We start from the raw sequence: 20,000 nt of genomic DNA, 5'->3' as shown, positions 1-20,000 counted from the left end.
ATTAGGAAACTCTCCCCCACGGGTTTAATCTTCCCTCGTGTGTTAATTACAGGTTATCATTTAGTGTGCGTGTGAAAGTTTGTGAGAGTTTGGGTCGTATTACAAGACAAATCGCAGCCCAAGAACACATATTTGACAAGGCTTTCGTAGGAGTTGTGGGCATTTCCAGGAGTAGTTTTATGACCCTGGTGGTAGTGTGAGTCTTCTTCTGTACCATGAACCTGAAGAAACACTCATTAGAACCCGACTGACCCCCTCTTTGACCTTTAGAAATAGCTGATGTGAGAAGCGAGTGTCATAATACCAACCTATGTGCCTCTTACGCGAATGAGCCGGCTCCTTTTCTTCTTCTCTCCTCCTTTCTGGTCCATCTTATCTTCCTCTGGTCTTATTTTTGGCTCTGGTCTTTGTCATCGCTGTTCCTGTTGTTTTCTTTCTTATCGTCTAGTGCTTTGTCTTTTTTCTCCTCTTTTAGTGTTAGTAGTAGTAGTAGTAGTAGTAGTAGTAGTAGTAGTAGTAGTAGTATCATTATTATTATTATTGTTTTCTTCTCCCCCACAGCTTCCCAGGGCATGATGGTAGTGACTGAGAACTCCCCCGCAGGACTCCAGCTGCCACGAGGGTACAGAGCCATCCTGGTCTCCCCTTGGGTCACGCCGCTCGCTGGTAGGCTCACACACACACACACACACACACACACACGTAATAATGTTGACCAACGATTAGAGAGACACGAAAAAAATATTTGCACTAACGCATGACGTAGACACGAATGCGATTATATGGAGGAACAAAGTTAACTGCAAAAGGAAGAAAAAACAACAATAAAATAATAATAATAAAAACACAGCTGACGTCAAGCCTCGCCATATTGTTCTCATGTCAGCCTACTTAAGCATTATCGTGACACTCGTATTTTTTTTTTTATATAATTAGTTTGTTGTGATTATATAAACCTACTATGCATCACCTACACTTATCTACCTGCCTTTTCCTCCTCTTCTTAATCATCATCATCATCATCATCATTATCATTATTATCTTCCTCTTGGTCCTCCTTTTCCTCCTACTCTGCTCCTCTTATCTCATCGTTTCCTTGTCCTCCTCCTCTTCCTCCTCCTCATCATCATCATCATCATTATCTTCCTCTTGGTCCTCCTCTTCCTCCTACTCACTTTCCTCCAATTATCTCATCGTTTCCTTGTCCTCCTCCTCCTCCTCCTCCTCCTTCCCACCTCCTCAATTATCCCAGCTCCTCCTCCTCCTCTCACACCATCACCCCATCCTCTTCTCCGTCGGACAAACTAAACAGCGGAGTCGAACATCACCACCATCACCACTATCATCATCATCACCATCATCATGATATATCCTTTCAACCCTTCCTCTACTCCTTCAGGCACTCCCAGCACCACCACCGACGATGACCTTGAACACGTGTGCCTGAAGTTTGACTACCTGATGGAGGGCCCCGATACCTTCCTCCTGTCGGCGTGGCTGGTGCAGAAGGACAGTGACCAACGCGAAGTCCTCAGCCCCTCGCCCCTCGCCTATGTCTACGGGCCCCACGGCAACCGATCCCTCACCGCCGCCGTCAATTTCACCGTCCCTGACACCGCCACCTTCAGGGTAAGTGCGTGCGTGTGTATGTGTGTGTGTGAGTTAAGGGGTGAAGGGATTTATAGGTTAATGCTGTCCATGTACAATGACCTAATTTGGCTTATTCATACACACACACACACACACACACACACACACACACACACACACACACACACACACACACACACTAAAAAACCAAGTAGGAGCCAAAAATATTCAATACGTAACAACGACTCCCAGAAAATAAGAGAAAGAAAACTGAAACAAGAATTGGAGTGAAAAGTACGACTATGAATAATCGAAAGTGTAAAGACATCCAAAAAGATAATGAAAGTGAAAAGATAGACCGGATAAAATTGTCACGGAAATGTAAAAGAATCGATTCAGGGGACTAAGACTCCTCTCTGCCAGGTGGTTCTCTGTTACCTGTTACAAAATGAACTACAGGACACTTCAAAACCACTACTTAGTAAACGTGATGGAAATATGTCGTGGGTTATAGTGATGGGGGTAGAAGTATTTAGGAAGGTATGTCAAAGCGCATTACGAGATACTCTAAAACCAGCGCTTAATACGTGGTGAATGAGTGTGGGGTAGAAATATTAGGAAATGACAAAGTGAACGACAAGCTGCTCTGAAACCACTCCTTGATAACGGGATGAAAATATGTCGTGGGTTATATTGAGCCGGGTAGACGTATTCAGGAAGGTAGGAAAAGGTAGATAACAAAGAGCTCCTTCCACACGTCTATAAGCAGAATGAAGAGCACCATTACCTCGTCTCGGGAACAGGTGTGTAGACGTGTAATTAGTCGCCTAGCAGGTGAGATCTCGGCGGAAACGGATGGCTGTCGGGCTGAAGAGACAAGTAGATGATGAAATGGCTGAGTAAATCCATCTTTTCTTCGTCCTTTCATCTTTTATTTTCATCCTTTCCTGCCTCTTATTTTTCCTTCTTTGTGTTTTACTATGATTCGTTTTTTTTCTTTCTTTTCGTCCTCCGTTTACTTCTTGTTATTGCTTTTATTGTCTTGTTCTTCTACTTCTTTTTCTTGTTATTTTCTTTATTATATTTCCCCTCGTCCTCATCCTCCTCCTGCTCCTCCTCGTCATCGTCCTCTTCCTCTCCCTCACCACGACCTTCACCAAAAGCTCCACCAATATCACCCCCAGTTCTTCTACTTCTTGTTCTTGTTATTGATATTTTCCTTTTTTTAATCTTTCCCCTCGTCCTCATCCTCCTCCTTCTCCTCCTCGTCATCGTCCTCTTCCTCTCCCTCACCACGACCTACATCAACAGGACCACCAATATCACCCCAGTTCTTCTACTTCTTGTCCTTGTTATTGATATTTTCCATTTTTTTATCTTTCCCCTCGTCCTCATCCTCCTCCTTCTCCTCCTCGTCATCGTCCTCTTCCTCTCCCTCACCCCGACCTACATCAACAGGACCACCAATATCACCCCAGTTCTTCTACTTCTTGTCCTTGTTATTGATATTTTCCATTTTTTTATCTTTCCCCTCGTCCTCATCCTCCTCCTTCTCCTCCTCGTCATCGTCCTCTTCCTCTCCCTCACCCCGACCTACACCAAAAACACCACCAATATCACCCCCCACCACCACCAGTAGGAGGGAGGGTGCAGGGCAACTCTCATAAGAGGGGTAAAACAGCGAGGATCAACCGGTAGGAACACAGAACGAAGCGGACGTGATTTTGTGCATCATGGGAACTTGCTTCATGACTTGCAACTTAAGAGATTTTAGCGGAATCCCGGAAGAAAGGGCTGGACCTGTTGCCTGCCTGGGTGATCACAACGGAGAGAATTATAAGACATTTCGCCGCCCTAAATCACATATTTGACAAGGCTTTCGTAGGAGTTGTGGGCATTTCCAGGAGTAGTTTCATGACCCTGGTGGTAGTTTGACCCTTCTTCTGTACCATGAACCTGAAGAAACACTCATTGGAACCCGACTGACCCCCTCTTTGACCTTTAGAAATGGCTGATGTGAGAAGCGAGGGTGTCTTATAATACTTACCAGAGAGAGAGAACAGCAAGAGTGGGAGAAAGATTGCCGTGAAAGTCTTGTATATCACCTTCATTAATCGGGGGTCTGTTCCCTTCTCCTATAATTCCTTCCCCTCCTGTCTCTCTCCGGCATATGACCACAGATGCTGCGCCGACTAAACGAAACTTTCCAACTTTTGCTTGTATCACATTCTTGCATGCTCTGTAACTCTCATCCGATGACTTACTGGAACGGTGGGTGATAGAGAAAGGAGAGCATTTCAAAAGGACAATCATAAGCAAAAGAGGCGGAGAAAACTGTAGAACCTGAACTGGAAAAAAGAGAATGGGAACGGGGAATCACAAAGGCTCTCAGTACAAGGAGGGAGAAAAGAAAAACGAGGAAGGAAGAAAGCTGTTATGAAAGCCGTGTACATCTTTAGTCATACGGGTCTTTTTATGTAACTCTCCTGAAAAGATCGCTATAGGACTGGAGGGGGTTCGGAACTCGGAGGAAGACGGAAAAAAAGATCGGATACCAAGTTGTGTATTCATTCCTTGCTCGTATTCTGTTCCGTAACTTTCCCGTAAAATACTAAGGAATGGTCGAGGATCTTTGACTGTTAGTAGAACGAGAGAGAGAGAGAGAGAGAGAGAGAGAGAGAGAGAGAGAGAGAGAGAAAGGCAGAGTAACTTCACTATGAAAACGCACCATTCTTTTTTATACAGAGTGAGAGCTCTTGTACCCGCTTTCTATTTCATGCCGTCAAGAAGCTGGTTAATATCTTTCCCTCCATACGCCTACTGATGTCACCGAAGCCTCTTATGGAACGCTCCCTGTCCGTATCAGTGTATAACCTTTCTCTGCGCCGTTTTCCTTAATTAAAACAGTAGCGTCTCTACACACACCACCTTACAGCATTTTTTTTAACGCCCACAGGAGCCACACACACACATACACACGCACATTAATAAGAAGTGAGACGATTCAGCTCACCTTCCGCCTACCTGTCCAAGCCCTAATTAACGTAAAAGTGACGCTATTTTGTTCACCTTCCTCCTACCTGTGTACCTGCCGGAAATAACAGCTCAGTACTTACCTTCCTCGTAGGCTTGTTTATGAGCTTGTCTACTTTCCTGCCGTCAACCCTCGCGTCAACCAACCTCGTTTCGATCTTTTACCCTCCCACGCCTGTTCTATTCCATCCCTTTCCTTCCATCCCACGTCTAACTTTCACTCCTTCAGTCCTGTTACCTGTCAATCTTTCCTTTTCTGTTATGTCCGTAAAAGTTCTTCGCTACTGTTTTGTCCTCTGTCAAGCTGCCTCATCCCTTCCTTAATATCTCTTGCTAAACTTGCCCGACCATTCCCTTCTATCCTCTGGCAAGCTTCCTCACCCCTATCCGGATATTATTTGCCATTTCTCCTCCTCCTTTCTTCATCTGTTCATCCTTTGTCATTATTTTTATATGTCACATCATTGCGAGTCTTGTTTCTGTTTTTTTTTTTTTTTTTCTGTTCCACTCATTTTTTTTCAGATATTAATTGATTTTTAGCTTTTGTTCTATCTATCTGCTTATCTATCTATCTACCTGCCTACCTATCTCTATCTATCTATCTGTCTATCTCTATCTATCTATATTCATCTGTCTGTCTATTTCATTTATCTGCTTATCCTCTGCCTATTTTACCTTGTTTTTCTATCAATCTATCTATCTGTCTATCTATATACCTCTGTCTATCTATCTATCTATCTGTCTATCTCTCTGTCTATCTCTCTGTCTATCTGTCCATCTGTCTATCTTCCTATCTATTTGCCTGTCCATTCCATTCATCTCTTAATTCGTAGTCTTTTTTACTTCTCTCCCCTCTATATCAGTCCAATCTTATCTCTTTTTCCAACCTTTCTCTCTTTTCTCAGTCATATTTTTCTTCCGTCATGTTATCGTCAAGAAGCATTTGATGTCCCTCAGAGAAGCGAAGGAGGATCTGAACACGTGAATGACACACGCTTGGAGGGTCTTACACATCAAAGGCAAAGAGGGAGAATCAATTACTCTATAGACGTTCAGAGCAACTATGTATTTTTTTTTTCATCTTTATTTTACCGTAGATGCCGTGCGTAAAGGAAGCTTATGTTATGTGCTAAGGCTTTCTGTTTAGCTTTGTCGATGAGGAGAACCAAAAAATATGATTCCTGTGTGTTTTTCTTTTTTCTTTTCTTTTTCCTTTTTCTCTGTGTTTTTTTCTTTTTTCCTCGCTTTTTTTTTTTTTTAGAGCTCAGCGTATTTTCTTCATCTCGCTTTTGTTGTTCTTTTCTCTCATTCGTGTTATTTCTGCTTTCTCTTCCTTTTCTTTATCTTCCTCATTTTCTGTTTCTTCTTCATCTTTTTTTATCATCATCATCATCATCTTCTAATTCTTCTTCTTCATTATCTACGGCATCATTTTCTTCCCTTCATCATAGTCGTCATCTTCATCTCCTTTTCCTTTTCCTCCTCCTACTTTCTCTATTCCACCACCTGTCCCCATCTCACTAATCAGTCCCACACACCTTTACCTATCCTCCCCGTAGGTGCTGATGAGGTACGAGCGTGGCTACGGCCCTGACTACCGTGCGGGCGTGGGCGGCGTGTGGGTGGGGCGCGGGCGGCAGTGCGGGCGGGATCTGGACCATCTGCGGGCCACCAGCTGTAACTTCACGAAGGACCTCTGCGGATGGACCAACACACACACAGACCACACCAACTGGCTGGTGACTGAACACGGTAAGGAGGAGGAGGAGGAGGAGGTAGAGGAAAAGTAGGAGGGTAGAAAGAAGAAAGGCTTTGATATAGATAAGAGGGGAAAGAAGAAGGATAGATGAAATTGTGAGAGAAAAGAAAAGATAATATAGAAGGAGAGGGGGAAGAGAAGGAGGAGAAGGAGGTGGTGGTGGTGGAGAAAATAGGAAGGAGAGGGGGAGTACGTGGCTTTGGTATATAGATAGGATTGAAAAGATTAGGGAAGATCATATGGAATTGTGCAGATGAAGGGATGGAGGGAGGAAGAGAGGAGAAGAGAAGAGGCGATGACATATTATGAGAAGGAAAGCGGAAAAGAGGAGCAAACATTGAGAAGCAGGAAAGAAGGAAGGAATGGCAAGATGGGAGGAGGAGGTAGAGATTAACAGAGGAAACGTATATATGTAAGACACTAGAGGAAACAATTAAGGATGGAGAATTAACTTGTACAAACCAAAATCAACATCCATATCAGTCACATGTTCTGGAAGCTAACTGGATTATGATGTGGATGAAATAGTGAAGGAAAGAATGAATGAAAATGGATGAGATAGTGAAGGGAAGAAGAATATAGAGTTTATAGAGGAATGCAAGGCCAAAAGGGAGAGATGACGTGACAAAAAGGACTTAGAGGTGAGAAAAGAGATGAGAAGCTGGTTAAACAGAGTAATGAGATGTAGAAGGAGAAATATATAAATGAAGAGATGAAGGAGGACGAAGATAAGAGATAAATGGTTTGATATCACAGAGAGATGAATGGAGAGAGACAGAGACAGAGACAGAGAGAGAGAAGGTTGATATATGAAAAAAAAAAAAAGTATGAGGGGGAAACTTTTGAAGATGGATGTGATCTGAGGAAAAAAAAGAAGCAGGTAGAAAAAACGTAGATAAAAACGCAAGAAATGGAGAAGCATAAGAACGAGGAGGAGGAGGAAGAGGAGGAGGAGGAGGAGGAGAGACGGTGATGAAGAAAGACAGATTGAGGAAGGATGCTGAAAAGAGGAGAATGAGGTTATGAACAGAAAATAACATACATAGCAAAGGCAGAACTTAAGAACGAAGGAAGGCAGGAAGAAGGACTGAAGGGGAAGCAGTAACAAATAGAAGGAAAAGAGAGGGAATGGATGGAGGAAGAAGGAGAGGGGAAGGGAGGAAGTGACTGAAGGTAGGATTTTTTTTTTTTTTTTTTTTTTTTTTTCACAAGGCGACAGTGCAAGGGCGTAAAAAAAAAAATAATGAAAAAAAAAAGCCCGCTACTTACTGCTCCTAAAATATAGTTGAAAAGGATAAAAAAATGAAGGGAAGAAGGAGGGAGTGGAAGAAATAACATAAGAAAGAAAAACAATGGGAAAAAAAGCAAGAAAAGAGCGGTTTGAAAATAAAGGGAAAGGAAATGAGGAAAGGAAGGAACAGAAGAAGGGAAAACAATGGGGAAAAAGACAAAAAAAGAGCGGTTTGAAAATAAAGGGAAAGGAAAGGAGGAAAGGAAGGAACAGAAGAAGGAAAACAATGGGGAAAAAGACAAAAAAAGAGCGGTTTGAAAATAAAGGGAAAGGAAAGGAGGAAAGGAAGGAACAGAAGAAGGAAAACAATGGGGAAAAAGACAAAAAAAGAGCGGTTTGAAAATAAAGGGAAAGGAAAGGAGGAAAGGAAGGAACAGAAGAAGGGAAAACAATGGAAAAAAGACAAAAGAAAAGAGCGGTTTGAAAATAAAGGGAAAGGAAAGGAGGAAAGGAAGGAACAGAAGAAAGGAAAACAATGGGGAAAAAAAACAAAAAAAGAGCGGTTTGAAAATAAAGGGAGAGGAAAGGAGGAAAGGAAGGAGCAGAAGAAGGGAAAACAATGGGGAAAAAGACAAAAAAAGAGCGGTTTGAAAATAAAGGGAGAGGAAAGGAGGAAAGGAAGGAACAGAAGAAGGGAAAACAATGGGAAAAAGTCAAAAAAAGAGCGGTTTGAAAATAAAGGGAAAGGAAATGAGGAAAGGAAGGAACAGAAGAAGGAAAAACAATGGGAAAAAAGACAAAAGAAAAGAGCGGTTTGAAAATAAAGGGAAAGGAAAGGAGGAAAGGAACAGAAGAAGGAAAAACAATGGAAAAAAGACAAAAGAAAAGAGCGGTTTGAAAATAAAGAGAAAGGAAATGAGGAAAGGAAGGAACAGAAGAAGGAAAACAATGGAAAAAAGACAAAAGAAAAGAGCGGTTTGAAAATAAAGGGAAAGGAAATGAGGAAAGGAAGGAACAGAAGAAGGAAAAACAATGGGAAAAAGACAAGAAAAGAGCGGTTTGAAAATAAAGGGAAAGGAAAGGAGGAAAGGAACAGAAGAAAGGAAAACAATGGGGAAAAAGACAAAAGAAAGGAGCGGTTTGAAAATAAAGGGAGAGGAAAGGAGGAAAGGAACAGAAGAAAGGAAAACAATGGGGAAAAAGACAAAAGAAAAGAGCGGTTTGAAAATAAAGGGAAAGGAAAGGAGGAAAGGAAGGAACAGAAGAAGGAAAAACAATGGGAAAAAAGACAAAAGAAAAGAGCGGTTTGAAAATAAAGAGAAAGGAAATGAGGAAAGGAAGGAACAGAAGAAGGGAAAACAATGGGGAAAAAGACAAAAGAAAAGAGCGGTTTGAAAATAAAGAAAAGGAAAGGAAATGAGGAAAGGAAGGAACAGAAGAAAAGAAAACAATGGGGAAAAAACAAAAAAAGAATGGTTTGGAAATAAAGGGAAAGGAAAGGAGGAAAGGAAGGAACAGAAGAAAAGAAAACAATGGGGAAAAAACAAAAAAAGAACGGTTTGGAAATAAAGGGAAAGGAAATGAGGAAAGGAAGGAACAGAAGAAAGGAAAACAATGGGAAAAAAGACAAAAGAAAAGAGCGGTTTGAAAATAAAGGGAAAGGAAATGAGGAAAGGAAGGAACAGAAGAAAGGAAAACAATGGGAAAAAAGACAAAAGAAAAGAGCGGTTTGAAAATAAAGGAAAATGAAAGGAGAAAAGGAACAGAAGAAGGAAAAACAATGGAAAAAAGACAAAAGAAAAGAGCGGTTTGAAAATAAAGGGAAAGGAAATGAGGAAAGGAAGGAACAGAAGAAGGGAAACAATGGGGAAAAAGACAGAAGAAAAGAGCGGTTTGAAAATAAAGAGAAAGGAAAGGAGGAAAGGAAGGAACAGAAGAAAGGAAAACAATGGAAAAAAGACAAAAGAAAAGAGCGGTTTGAAAATAAAGGGAGAGGAAAGGAAGAAAGGAAGGAACAGAAGAAGGAAAAACAATGGGAAAAAAGACAAAAGAAAAGAGCGGTTTGAAAATAAAGGGAAAGGAAAGGAGAGAAGGAATTAAAAGAAGAAAGGAAAACAATGGGAAAAAAGACAAAAGAAAAGAGCGGTTTGAAAATAAAGGAAAATAAAATGAGGAAAGGAAAATAAAAAAAAGGAAAAAGGAGAGAGGTTGAAGGAGGCAGGTGTTCTCAGGTATGTTATTAATTATTTTTTTATTATTTTCATTACATTATTAGCATTTTTTGTCCCTATCTTTCCTTTTTGTAATAACTATAATCACTCTCATTAGCATATAAATTAACTCTGATGTAGATGGTCTCTCTCTCTCACACACACACACTCTCTCTCTCTCTCTCTCTCTCTCTCTCTCTCTCTCTCTCTCTCTCTCTCTCTCTCTCTCTCTCTCTCTCTCTCTCTCACACACACACACACACACACACACACACACACACACAAACACCAACACAAGCAGACTAACTGACTTACTAACTACCTAACAAACAAACTAACTAACTAACAAACAAATTCACACAGGGGTTGAAGCTGTGGTCCACGGTGGCAGCGCGGACGGTGAGCAGCAGTGGGCCGACCTTACCTCCCCTGTGGTACCTCGGGGTGAACTGCGGCAGAAGGAGGAGCAGGAGAAGGAGGGGGAGGAGGGGAAGGGAGGAGCAACGTGCCTCAACCTCCTGTACCGCATGTTCTCCGGCAACACTGAGCTCCGGGTTGTCCTGCGTCGCCTGTCTGCTGCCGGGGCCGAGGGAGCGCAGGAGGAGGAGGTGCTGTGGAGCCAGGGCCGCGTCGAGAGTCCAGGTGTGCTCCAGGCCCTCGTTAACTTGCCCCAGGTGCTCCCTAGTCAGTACCAGGTGAGTGACAGAGAGTATTGATGTTCTTAACAATACTCTTCCTTGTTCACTGTGCTTCCTGTTCATTTACTTTACTATGATATGCCTTGTTTGATTCGTTCATGTCTTTTTTTTTTTCGTTTTCTTGATATGAATAGCATTATAAAATAGTAAGGTTGCTACCACTGCGATTACTACTACTACTTATGCTAACAACAGGAATAACACCAACTACTACTACTACTACTACTACTACTACTACTACTACTACTACTACTACTTCTACTTCTACTACTACTACTACTACTGTTACCATCACCGCTACTTCACCACCCTTCACCCCCTAGCTCGTTCTGCGGGCGGTCGGCGTGAGCAGGGCTGGCGACGGAGGAGCGGGCGGGGGCGTGGCAGTGCAGGCGGCGAGGCTGGAGGCTGGTCGGTGTTCTGGAGGCGCCTCGTGTTCATTCGACCGTGGATTCTGCTCGTGGAAGGTCTCGTACACCGGCGGGACCGTGTGGTACATCAAGCCCCACCAGGGTACGTATGGTTTGCCCCACGCCACGCCATACCATACATAGGATTGGAGATTTTAGGCAACAAATCTTCCTTCATCTGTGTTTTCTCCTCCCTACGACTTGAACTCTTTTAACCCATCCGCTGCGATTGAAACGAATTTGGCTTTCACTGGTAGCCTGGTAACATATAGTCCCAGGTCTTTCTCTGCCTCTGTGGTGGATAGTGGAGTGTTTCCCATGTGGTATTGGTGTGCTGGATATCCCCTCCCAAGGTGCAAGACTACATTTTTCTTCATTGAATTGTAGCAGCCACTTTTTGATCCATTCCTGTAGCTTGGTGAGGTCTTCTTGTAGGAAATCCGCGGTCAATGGGTTAAGAGGAAGGTATCAGGACGCCTCTCCACCCGAAACTGACCTATCTTTCTGCCACTCCTCGACTCTTCCAGGAACACTGAGTAGCGGGCTTTTTTTTTATTGTTGTTTCCTTTTATTTATCCTTCAGCTGTCTCCTTTGTTGTAAAAAAAAAAGAAAAAAAAGAGGAAGGTATCAGAACACCTCTCCACCCGAAATTGACCTATCTTTCGCCCACTCCTCGACTCTTCCAGGAACACTGAGTAGCGGGCTTTTTTTTTATTGTTGTTTCCTTTTATTTACCCTTCAGCTGTCTCCTTTGTTGTAAAAAAAAGAAAAAAAAAGAGGAAGGTATCAGAACACCTCTCCACCCGAAACTGACCTATCTTTCGCCCACTCATCAACTCTTTTGCAGGAGCAGTGAGTAGCGGGCTTTTTATTTCATTATTGTTTCCTTTTTTTTACCCTTGAACTGTTTCCTCTACTGTAAAGAAAAAAGAGGTTTCATGTTGTTACGAAAAAAACAGCACAAAACTCGAACCTATACTGATACAATAGAGGGTTTTTTTTTTTTTTTTTTTTACAGCAAAGGAGACAGCACAAGGGCACAAAAATAAGGAAATAACAATAAAAAAAGCCCGCTACTCGCTGCTCCTGTAAAGAATCCGAAGAGGTGGCCGAAAGAGCTGTCAATTACGTGAGAAGAGGTGTCCTTATACCTTATGCTGTACGTATCGTCAGGACCTCGAAGTACCAAGAGCCCAAAAAAACACTCTTGTATCGTCACCTATTGGACTTTCACGCGGTTCATTTGGTAACAACGTAGCGCCTAAATCGCAACCAAACTAACCACCCTCAAGCCAACACAAGCACACACACAAAAAAAAGTACTTGTAAATATAAATAAAATAGGAAAGCCAAACATAATCTTGCACCAAAAATGACCTGTGAGTTGCGTGATTAAGCCGGCCAGACTCTCCTGTTCTATGGCTCGGCACCACACCGCATTCCCGCGCTGCGCTCCCCCCCCCGCACATTCACCTCCCCCCCTCCCCCCCCTCCCGCACATTCACCCCCCCACACACACACACACAAGGATGATAAATATGCACCCCTCAAATTGAATATGCCTATAGACTCTTTATTTATACATTCATTCTATTCGTTTTCATTCAAGCATGTTATCTTTTTCTTTCTTTCTCACTTTTCCTGCACCGCTCTCTCTCTCTCTCTCTCTCTCTCTCTCTCTCTCTCTCTCTCTCTCTCTCTCTCTCTCTCTCTCTCTCTCTCTCTCTCTCTCTCTCTCTCTCTCTCTCTCTCTCTCTCTCTCTCTCTCTCTCTCTCTCTCTCTCTCTCTCTCTCTCTCTCTCTCTCTCTCTCCACTCTCTCTCTCTCTCTCTCTCTCTCTCTCTCTCTCTCTCTCTCTCTCTCTCTCTCTCTCTCTCTCTGCTCTCCTCTGTCTCTCTCTCTCTCCTCCTCTCTCTCTCTCTCTCTTCCTTCCGATAACACTCTCTCTTCGTCACTCCTCTCTCCCCTCTCGTTGCTGCTCCCGTAGTCTCTCCTGCTCTCTGACTCCTGCCTCATCAGCGAGACAGTCCCCTCGTCAGCCCACGCGCGAGCCTTCACCTTCAGGTAAGACACGTCACCTGCCTCATTAGCGTCATCACCACTGTTATTAACTTTTACGGCTACTGTCATCACTACCATCACCACTAAGACTTGTTATTGGTGTCTCTGTTGTGTCTTATCATCACTACGTCTGTATCTTCACCACCGTTTTCATCTACTGTCATCATCACCACCAAGACTTGTTACTGTTTTTTTCTTGTTATTGTTTTGTCTCTGCTGTCATCACCGCCATCATCACCATCATCACCACATCACCACTTGTTTGGATGTCCCTTTCACCTTCATATCATCACAAGTTTAAGTACCATATCGTTCATCATCACTTTTATTTTTGTCTCTGCTGTCATCACCGCCATCATCACCATCATCACCATCATCACTACTTGTTTGGATGTCCCTTTTACCTTCATATCATCACAAGTTTAAGTACCATATCGTTCATCATCATCACCACTTTTATTTTTCCCTCTGCTGTCATCACCTCCATCATCACCATTTGTCTTGAGGTGTCTCGTCTGTCATGACCACTACGCTATGTATCATCACTTTTTATTTCATCACTTTTTATTTCATCACTTTTTATCTCATCACTTTTTATCTCATCACTTTTTATCTCATCACTTTTTATCTCATCACTTTTTATCTCATCACTTTTTATTTCATCACTTTTTATTTCATCACTTTTTATTTCATCACTTTTTATCTCATCACTTTTTATTTCATCACTTTTTATCTCATCACTTTTTATCTCATCACTTTTTATTTCATCACTTTTTATTTCATCACTTTTTATTTCATCACTTTTTATCTCATCACTTTTTATATCATCACTTTTTATTTCATCACTTTTTATCTCATCACTTTTTATTTCATCACTTTTTATCTCATCACTTTTTATTTCATCACTTTTTATCTCATCACTTTTTATCTCATCACTTTTTATCTCATCACTTTTTATCTCATCACTTTTTATCTCATCACTTTTTATTTCATCACTTTTTATCTCATCACTTTTTATCTCATCACATTTTATTTCATCACTTTTTATTTCATCACTTTTTATTTCATCACTTTTTATCTCATCACTTTTTATTTCATCACTTTTTATTTCATCACTTTTTATCTCATCACTTTTTATCTCATCACTTTTTATCTCATCACTTTTTATCTCATCACTTTTTATCTTATCACTTTTTATCTCATCACTTTTTATTTCATCACTTTTTATCTCATCACTTTTTATTTCATCACTTTTTATCTCATCACTTCTTATCTCATCACTTTTTATCTCATCACTTCTTATCTCATCACTTTTTATCTCATCACTTCTTATCTCATCACTTTTTATCTCATCACTTTTTATTTCATCACTTTTTATCTCATCACTTCTTATCTCATCACTTTTTATCTCATCACTTCTTATCTCATCACTATCGTCATCACCACGACCACTCTTCTCTGCCAGATCGTCACCACCTTCCTTTTTTGTGTGTTTTTATTATGGATATTATACGTATTGTTTTGTTTTGTTTTCGTCAATACTTGTCTTTATTTCTATTTATTTTTATTTGATTATTTATTTTATTTATTTCACTTTACTTATTCTGTTTATTTATATTTATTTCTTTTATTTTTTTCTTATTTTTTTATTATTTTTTAACTGTACTTTCCAATTCAGAGTATTCGTCTTAGGGTAACACTTCCAATCACCACCACCATCACCACCACCATCATCGTCACCATCATTATTTATCCCCATTAACTTTATCATCATTCCCGCCACACCCTCGACGCCTAAGAGTAAACACAGTAATCGGACACACCCTTCACCTATCTTCTCCTCCTCTTCCTCCTCATCCTCATCCTCATCCTTCTCCTCCTCCTCCTTCCCCTTCACACCCTCCACCTATCTCCTCCTACTCCTCCTGTTCCTCCTCATCCTCATCCTTCTTCCCCTTCACAAACTCATCTACTAATACAGATTTCTTTTCTTTTTTTTCCGTACTTTTCATTAACCAATATTACCTGTCTCACTGAACGTACCTGTCGCCCTCCTTCCCCCCCACCCCCCATAGCACACCTGAGAGCGTTCACCTTTCCCCAGCACGCCCTCTTTACCTTCCTCCTCCATCGCTGTCACCGCCAAAACCATTACTGCCATTACGTCCATCGCCCACCATTATCTGTCTCTCTGTGTAACCATTTCCAACACCGCTGTAACGCTTATTTCACTACTAAGAACGGAATCACCACCACCACCACCAAGGTTCAAGGTTCAAGGACATTGCCGCCATCACTCGCCATTCTTCTCATATTTAACCCTTTTTCCTCGCCATTATCATTTATAGCATCGATAGAAACATCATCATTTACTAACGATGCCTCCGCTCTTTGTTTCAACCATTTATATAGCCATTTAAAAACAGTCACTTTCATTACGGACACTGACCCTATCACTCTCTACAATTCGTCTATCTAACCATTTCGCCACCAAGAAAAGGCCTATAATCTCACACATCTCAGGCTTGACACACCCACATTTTTTTTTACAGCAAAGGAGACAGCACAAGGTCACAAAAAAAAGGAAACAACAATAAAAAAAGCCCGCTACTCGCTGCCCCTATAAAGAATCCGAAGAGGTGGCCGAAAGAGCAGTCTATTACGTAATAAGGCTTTCGTAGAGGTCGTGTTAGTATTTCCATGAGTAGCTTTACGAGCCTAGTGATGGTTTGACTTGGCCTCTGCGCCGTGTATATGAAAAACTCTCATGGCAAACCGACTCATCTCCTTTGTGACCTTTGAAAATATCTGTTGAAAAAGCCGAAAATATCTTAGAGTACGAGCCTTTAAAGAACCGCTGTCATATAGAGTTGTGGGCGGGAAACTAAGGGGGCTATTACACTGGGCAAATTTTCCGTGGATCTTCAGTCAAACCACGATTTCCGCTGGCGTGGTTCTCATATGTTTCTTGTTATTCCTGCTGATGATGATGGTGAGTAATACCGTCTTCCTCTGGTGAAATCTACCGTAGCTTTGGAAGATCGTGGACACGTCAGAAAACCACGGAAATATGAGAACCACGCCAGCGGAAATTGAGGTTTGACTGAAGATCCACGGAAAATTTGCCCAGTGTTATAGCCCCTCAAGAGAACGGCTTAGTAACCTTTGCATAACCATTCTCAGGTAGGCGGTGGGCGTGTAAACAAAGGGAGCGAAAGGGGGAAGGTTACCGAGTGAAAAGTAGTGGAAAAATGATTGGCTATTGATCATGTGGGCAAACTAATTTAACTTGGTTGATATTTGGCTGACACTCTTCGCTTCACTGGGAAGGAGTTTAGCTGTTGTTGTTTCTTCTTCTTCTTCTTCTTCTTCCTTTTCTTCTTCTTCTTCTTCTTTTTCTGCTTCTTCTTCTTCTTCTTTTTCTTCTTCTTCTTCTTCTTTTTCTGCTTCTTCTTCTTCTTCTTCTTTTTCTTCTTCTTCTTCTTCTTCTTCTTCTTCTTCTTTTTCTTTTTCTTTTTTCTTCTTCTTCTTCTTCTTCTTCTTCTTCGTTTTTATTTTTCTTCTTCTTCTTCTTCTTCTTCTTCTTCTTCTTCTTCTTCTTCTTGTTTGTTTTTGTTTTTCAGTTTTTCTCTTTGCTTTTCTTTTTTCTTTCCTTTTTTGTTTTTTCTTTTCGTTCTTTTATTTCATTTTTTTTCTTTTATTTTTTCTCTTTTCTTTACATTTTTTTCGTTTTTTCTTCTTCCTTGATATTTTTTCCTTAACATTCTTTTACTTCTCCGCCATCCTCTTCTTCCTCCTCTTCCTTCTCTTCCTCTTGACTCTTTACTTCTTCGTCATCCTCTTCCTCCTCCTCCTCCTCCTCCTCCTCCTCCTTCTCTTCCTCATGACTCATCCCTTTCAGCAACATTTACCTTGTGTTCACGCCCCCCCCCCACCCCACCCTTTCCTCCTCCTCTCCCTTCACCTCTAACCTCCAATATGTCACCATCACCACCTTTCCCAGTAACCTTTAACGAACGGCCGAAAGTATAACAGCATCGCCTTTTGCACCCACGGCCCTTCCTAACCCATCACTGGCCGCCCTCGTATATACACACTTCGAGAAATCAATTTTTCATGCCTGCTTCTCTCTCTCTCTCTCTCTTCCTTCTATTACATTTACTTTTCATCACGTAAAGTTTGACTCGCTCTCTTCGTTATCAAGAGACCCCCTCACGCAACACCTTCGTTCACCTTCTGACTGATTAACGCGGCTTTCAATTCGCTGAAGTAAAGGGGAAAAAAGGGCGGTGCAGAGGGAGAGCCACCTATTGTGTTCGGAAGTTCGGAAGAGATGGAAGTTGTGTTGCGGGCCCCGTCAAAACAACGCCTCGCCGCCACCACTAGAACCGAAGTTGAGCCAAACCACCAGAGCCGAACCTGTCTGTCTGTCTGTCTCCGTACGTCATCCTTGGACCTGGAGTTGTTTCTGCCACCGGTTGTTGTTATTTTCTTTGTCCTTACGCATCGACATCCCATCATCATCATCATCTTTTTTTTCCTTTTCGATCTTCTTTTATTTTCATTTTTTTATTTTAATTTTTTTTTTTTTCGCTGTTTCTTCTTCCTTGACATTTTTTTCCTTAACTTTCTTTTACTTCATCATCATCATCTTTTTTTTCTTTTCATTCTTCTTTTATTTTCCTTTTTTATTTTCATTTTTTTCGTATTTTTCTTCTTCCTTGATGTTTTTTTTCCTTAACTTTCTTTTACTTCATCATCCTCTTCTTCCTCCTTCTCCTCCTCCTTCTTCTTTTATTATGTATGCATGTATTTCCTTACAGTGTCTTCTCTTTGTCTCCTTCATGCTTTTCCTAAGTTTTATCTATGTAACTATTATTTATGTTTTCTTTCAGCTTAGAAATTATCGTACAGTCACCTCTATGCTAACTTCTATTTTCTGTTTTCCTTCACACACATATTTTGTCAGTCTCCGTTTCCAACTTAATCTACGTAAAATCATTTCCACCTCCTCCCCACATCTGTTCTGAAATTTTACACTTTCATCCTTCCATTCATCTCTCCGACTCTCCCGTCCGAACGCTTTCCAATATAATTCTCTCTTTCCTCCCTATCTTTCCTCTGCACTCGCACTCGTCTTTTCGGCAAGGGGAGGCGTGGTGGCTGTGTGGTTTAGGGCGTCATGGCTTGGAGGTAAAAAGCCTGGGTGAAGATGTTCGAACCCCAGTACAGAGGCGTAACATAAGAAAGCCACAACCCAGAACAGTGACCCCGTATGAACTTGAGATAAAGCTGCCGAGAGAAGAGAAAAAAGGGGTGAGAGAGAGAGAAGAGAAGAGAAGAGAAGAGAAGAGAAGAGAAGAGAGAAGAGAAGAGAAGAGAAGAGAAGAGAAGAGAAGAGAGGAGAGAGAGAGAGAGAGAGGAGGGCAAACCCGGCAGTATCTTGAGTGATGGGAGAGAGGAAGAGAGAGAGGAAGGGACTGAGTGGGTTAAGGGAGGCACCGTGGCTGGCAGGGGAAAGGGTGGTGCGTTCAGGCCCTCTCGTGATGGATCGACGCGCTGTGTTTGAACTGAATATACTGTGTTACCGAGGAGAGGAGAGGAAAGACGAGGAGAGGCGAGGGTGTAGGATATAGAAACCAGCATCGAAGGACGGAATGGAGCGTAAAGACCAAGAAAAAAGAGAGTTGTGTGTAAAATTGAAGAGTTCGGAAGCAAAACGGAAAAAGAACGGAAGCCTGAAATTTTGCCTCCGTGAAAAAAATGCGATAATGAAATATTGGTTTATGAATATTGATAGAAGAGATTGAGACAGCCCTTGAGTGTTAGAGAAAAAAGAGAGTTTGAGGTGTAGAAAGAAAAGATTTTAAAAGAAATGAATTAAAAAGAAAAGACAGTAGAAAAGAAAAACAAGGAGAGAAAAGAAGAAAAGACAGAAAAAAAGAAAAACAAGGAAAGAAAAGAAGAAATGACAGAAAAAAAACAAGAAAAGAAAAAGAAAGAGGAAAAAAAAGAAAGAAGGAAAAAAAGAAAGGAGTGCAACAGAAAAAAAATAAAGAAAAGAAAAAAAAAAGGAATAAGAGGAAAGAAAAATAGGAATATAAAAAGAAGGAAAGAAGACAAGGAAAACGAAAATAGAAAAGGAAAAAAAGAAGCCGAGAAAGGAGTTCAGAAAGAGTGCAATAAAGGTCGCTGGAAAAGGTGGGCGGTGTGGAAAAATAAAAGGGATGAAAACTCTATAAATAAGGCCTGAAAAGTTATTTGAGGAGTGGCAGGATAGATTGGAGTGCGTGAACGATTGAGACAGACGGGTGCTGGGAGAGAGAGAGAGAGAGAGAGAGAGAGAGAGAGAGAGAGAGAGAGAGAGAGAGAGAGAGAGAGAGAGAGAGAGAGAGAGAGAGAGAGAGAGAGAGAGAGAGAGAGAGAGAGAGAGAGAGAGAGAGAGAGAGAGAGAGAGAGAGAGAGAGAGAGAGAGAGAGAGAGACAGAGAGAGAGAGACAGACAGAGACAGACAGACAGACAGACAGACAGACAAATAAACAAAAACGGACTAACAAGAACACAGACAAACAAGAAATACAGAAACAGACAGATAGACAGACAGACAAACAAAAAGACGTACAGAAAGGCACTTCGTTACAATGCCATTTTAAGTTGTTGTTTTCACTGCAATGTTAGCACTGAAAAAAAATAGCTTTATGCATTCATTGACATGCTTAATCCCTTGCTATTAACGATAAAAGCGATACCCCACTTAGGCAAATTGAAGAGTTTATAGATCGTAATGAGCTGTATAGTACGTCCAATAAAAGTGTTTAATTAACCTTTCCAATCACTTCCTGGATCTGATGGAATTACCTGAAGAGGGATTGCACTGTGTCCCTACTGAATAAAGGCAGGTAGAGGTGTCTGTTAGGGGGTGAACAAACAGTGATCCCCAGGTCAGTGCAGGGGTTAGATCTTGGGTCATGTGATTTTCTGTATTTCCGTGTAGTTACTCGGCTTAT

At 41.5% G+C, this 20,000-nt stretch overlaps 1 protein-coding gene across 1 annotated transcript in view; it reads left to right on the top strand.

Moving 5' to 3' along the window:
• LOC126987674 (uncharacterized) overlaps positions 1–20,000 on the top strand; it is a 195,143-nt gene that overhangs the window by 123,159 nt on the left and 51,984 nt on the right. Inside the window, exons 13-18 of the mRNA XM_050844800.1 lie at positions 562–666; positions 1,400–1,629; positions 6,183–6,375; positions 10,187–10,518; positions 10,845–11,072; positions 12,920–12,996. Coding sequence (XP_050700757.1) covers positions 562–666; positions 1,400–1,629; positions 6,183–6,375; positions 10,187–10,518; positions 10,845–11,072; positions 12,920–12,996 — 1,165 coding nt within the window. The remainder of the gene's footprint in view (positions 1–561; positions 667–1,399; positions 1,630–6,182; positions 6,376–10,186; positions 10,519–10,844; positions 11,073–12,919; positions 12,997–20,000) is intronic.

The sequence above is a fragment of the Eriocheir sinensis genome, chromosome 66 (genome assembly GCF_024679095.1).
Source record: "Eriocheir sinensis breed Jianghai 21 chromosome 66, ASM2467909v1, whole genome shotgun sequence".
NCBI lineage: Eukaryota > Metazoa > Arthropoda > Malacostraca > Decapoda > Varunidae > Eriocheir > Eriocheir sinensis.
This window is presented reverse-complemented; position numbering and strand designations above follow the sequence as displayed.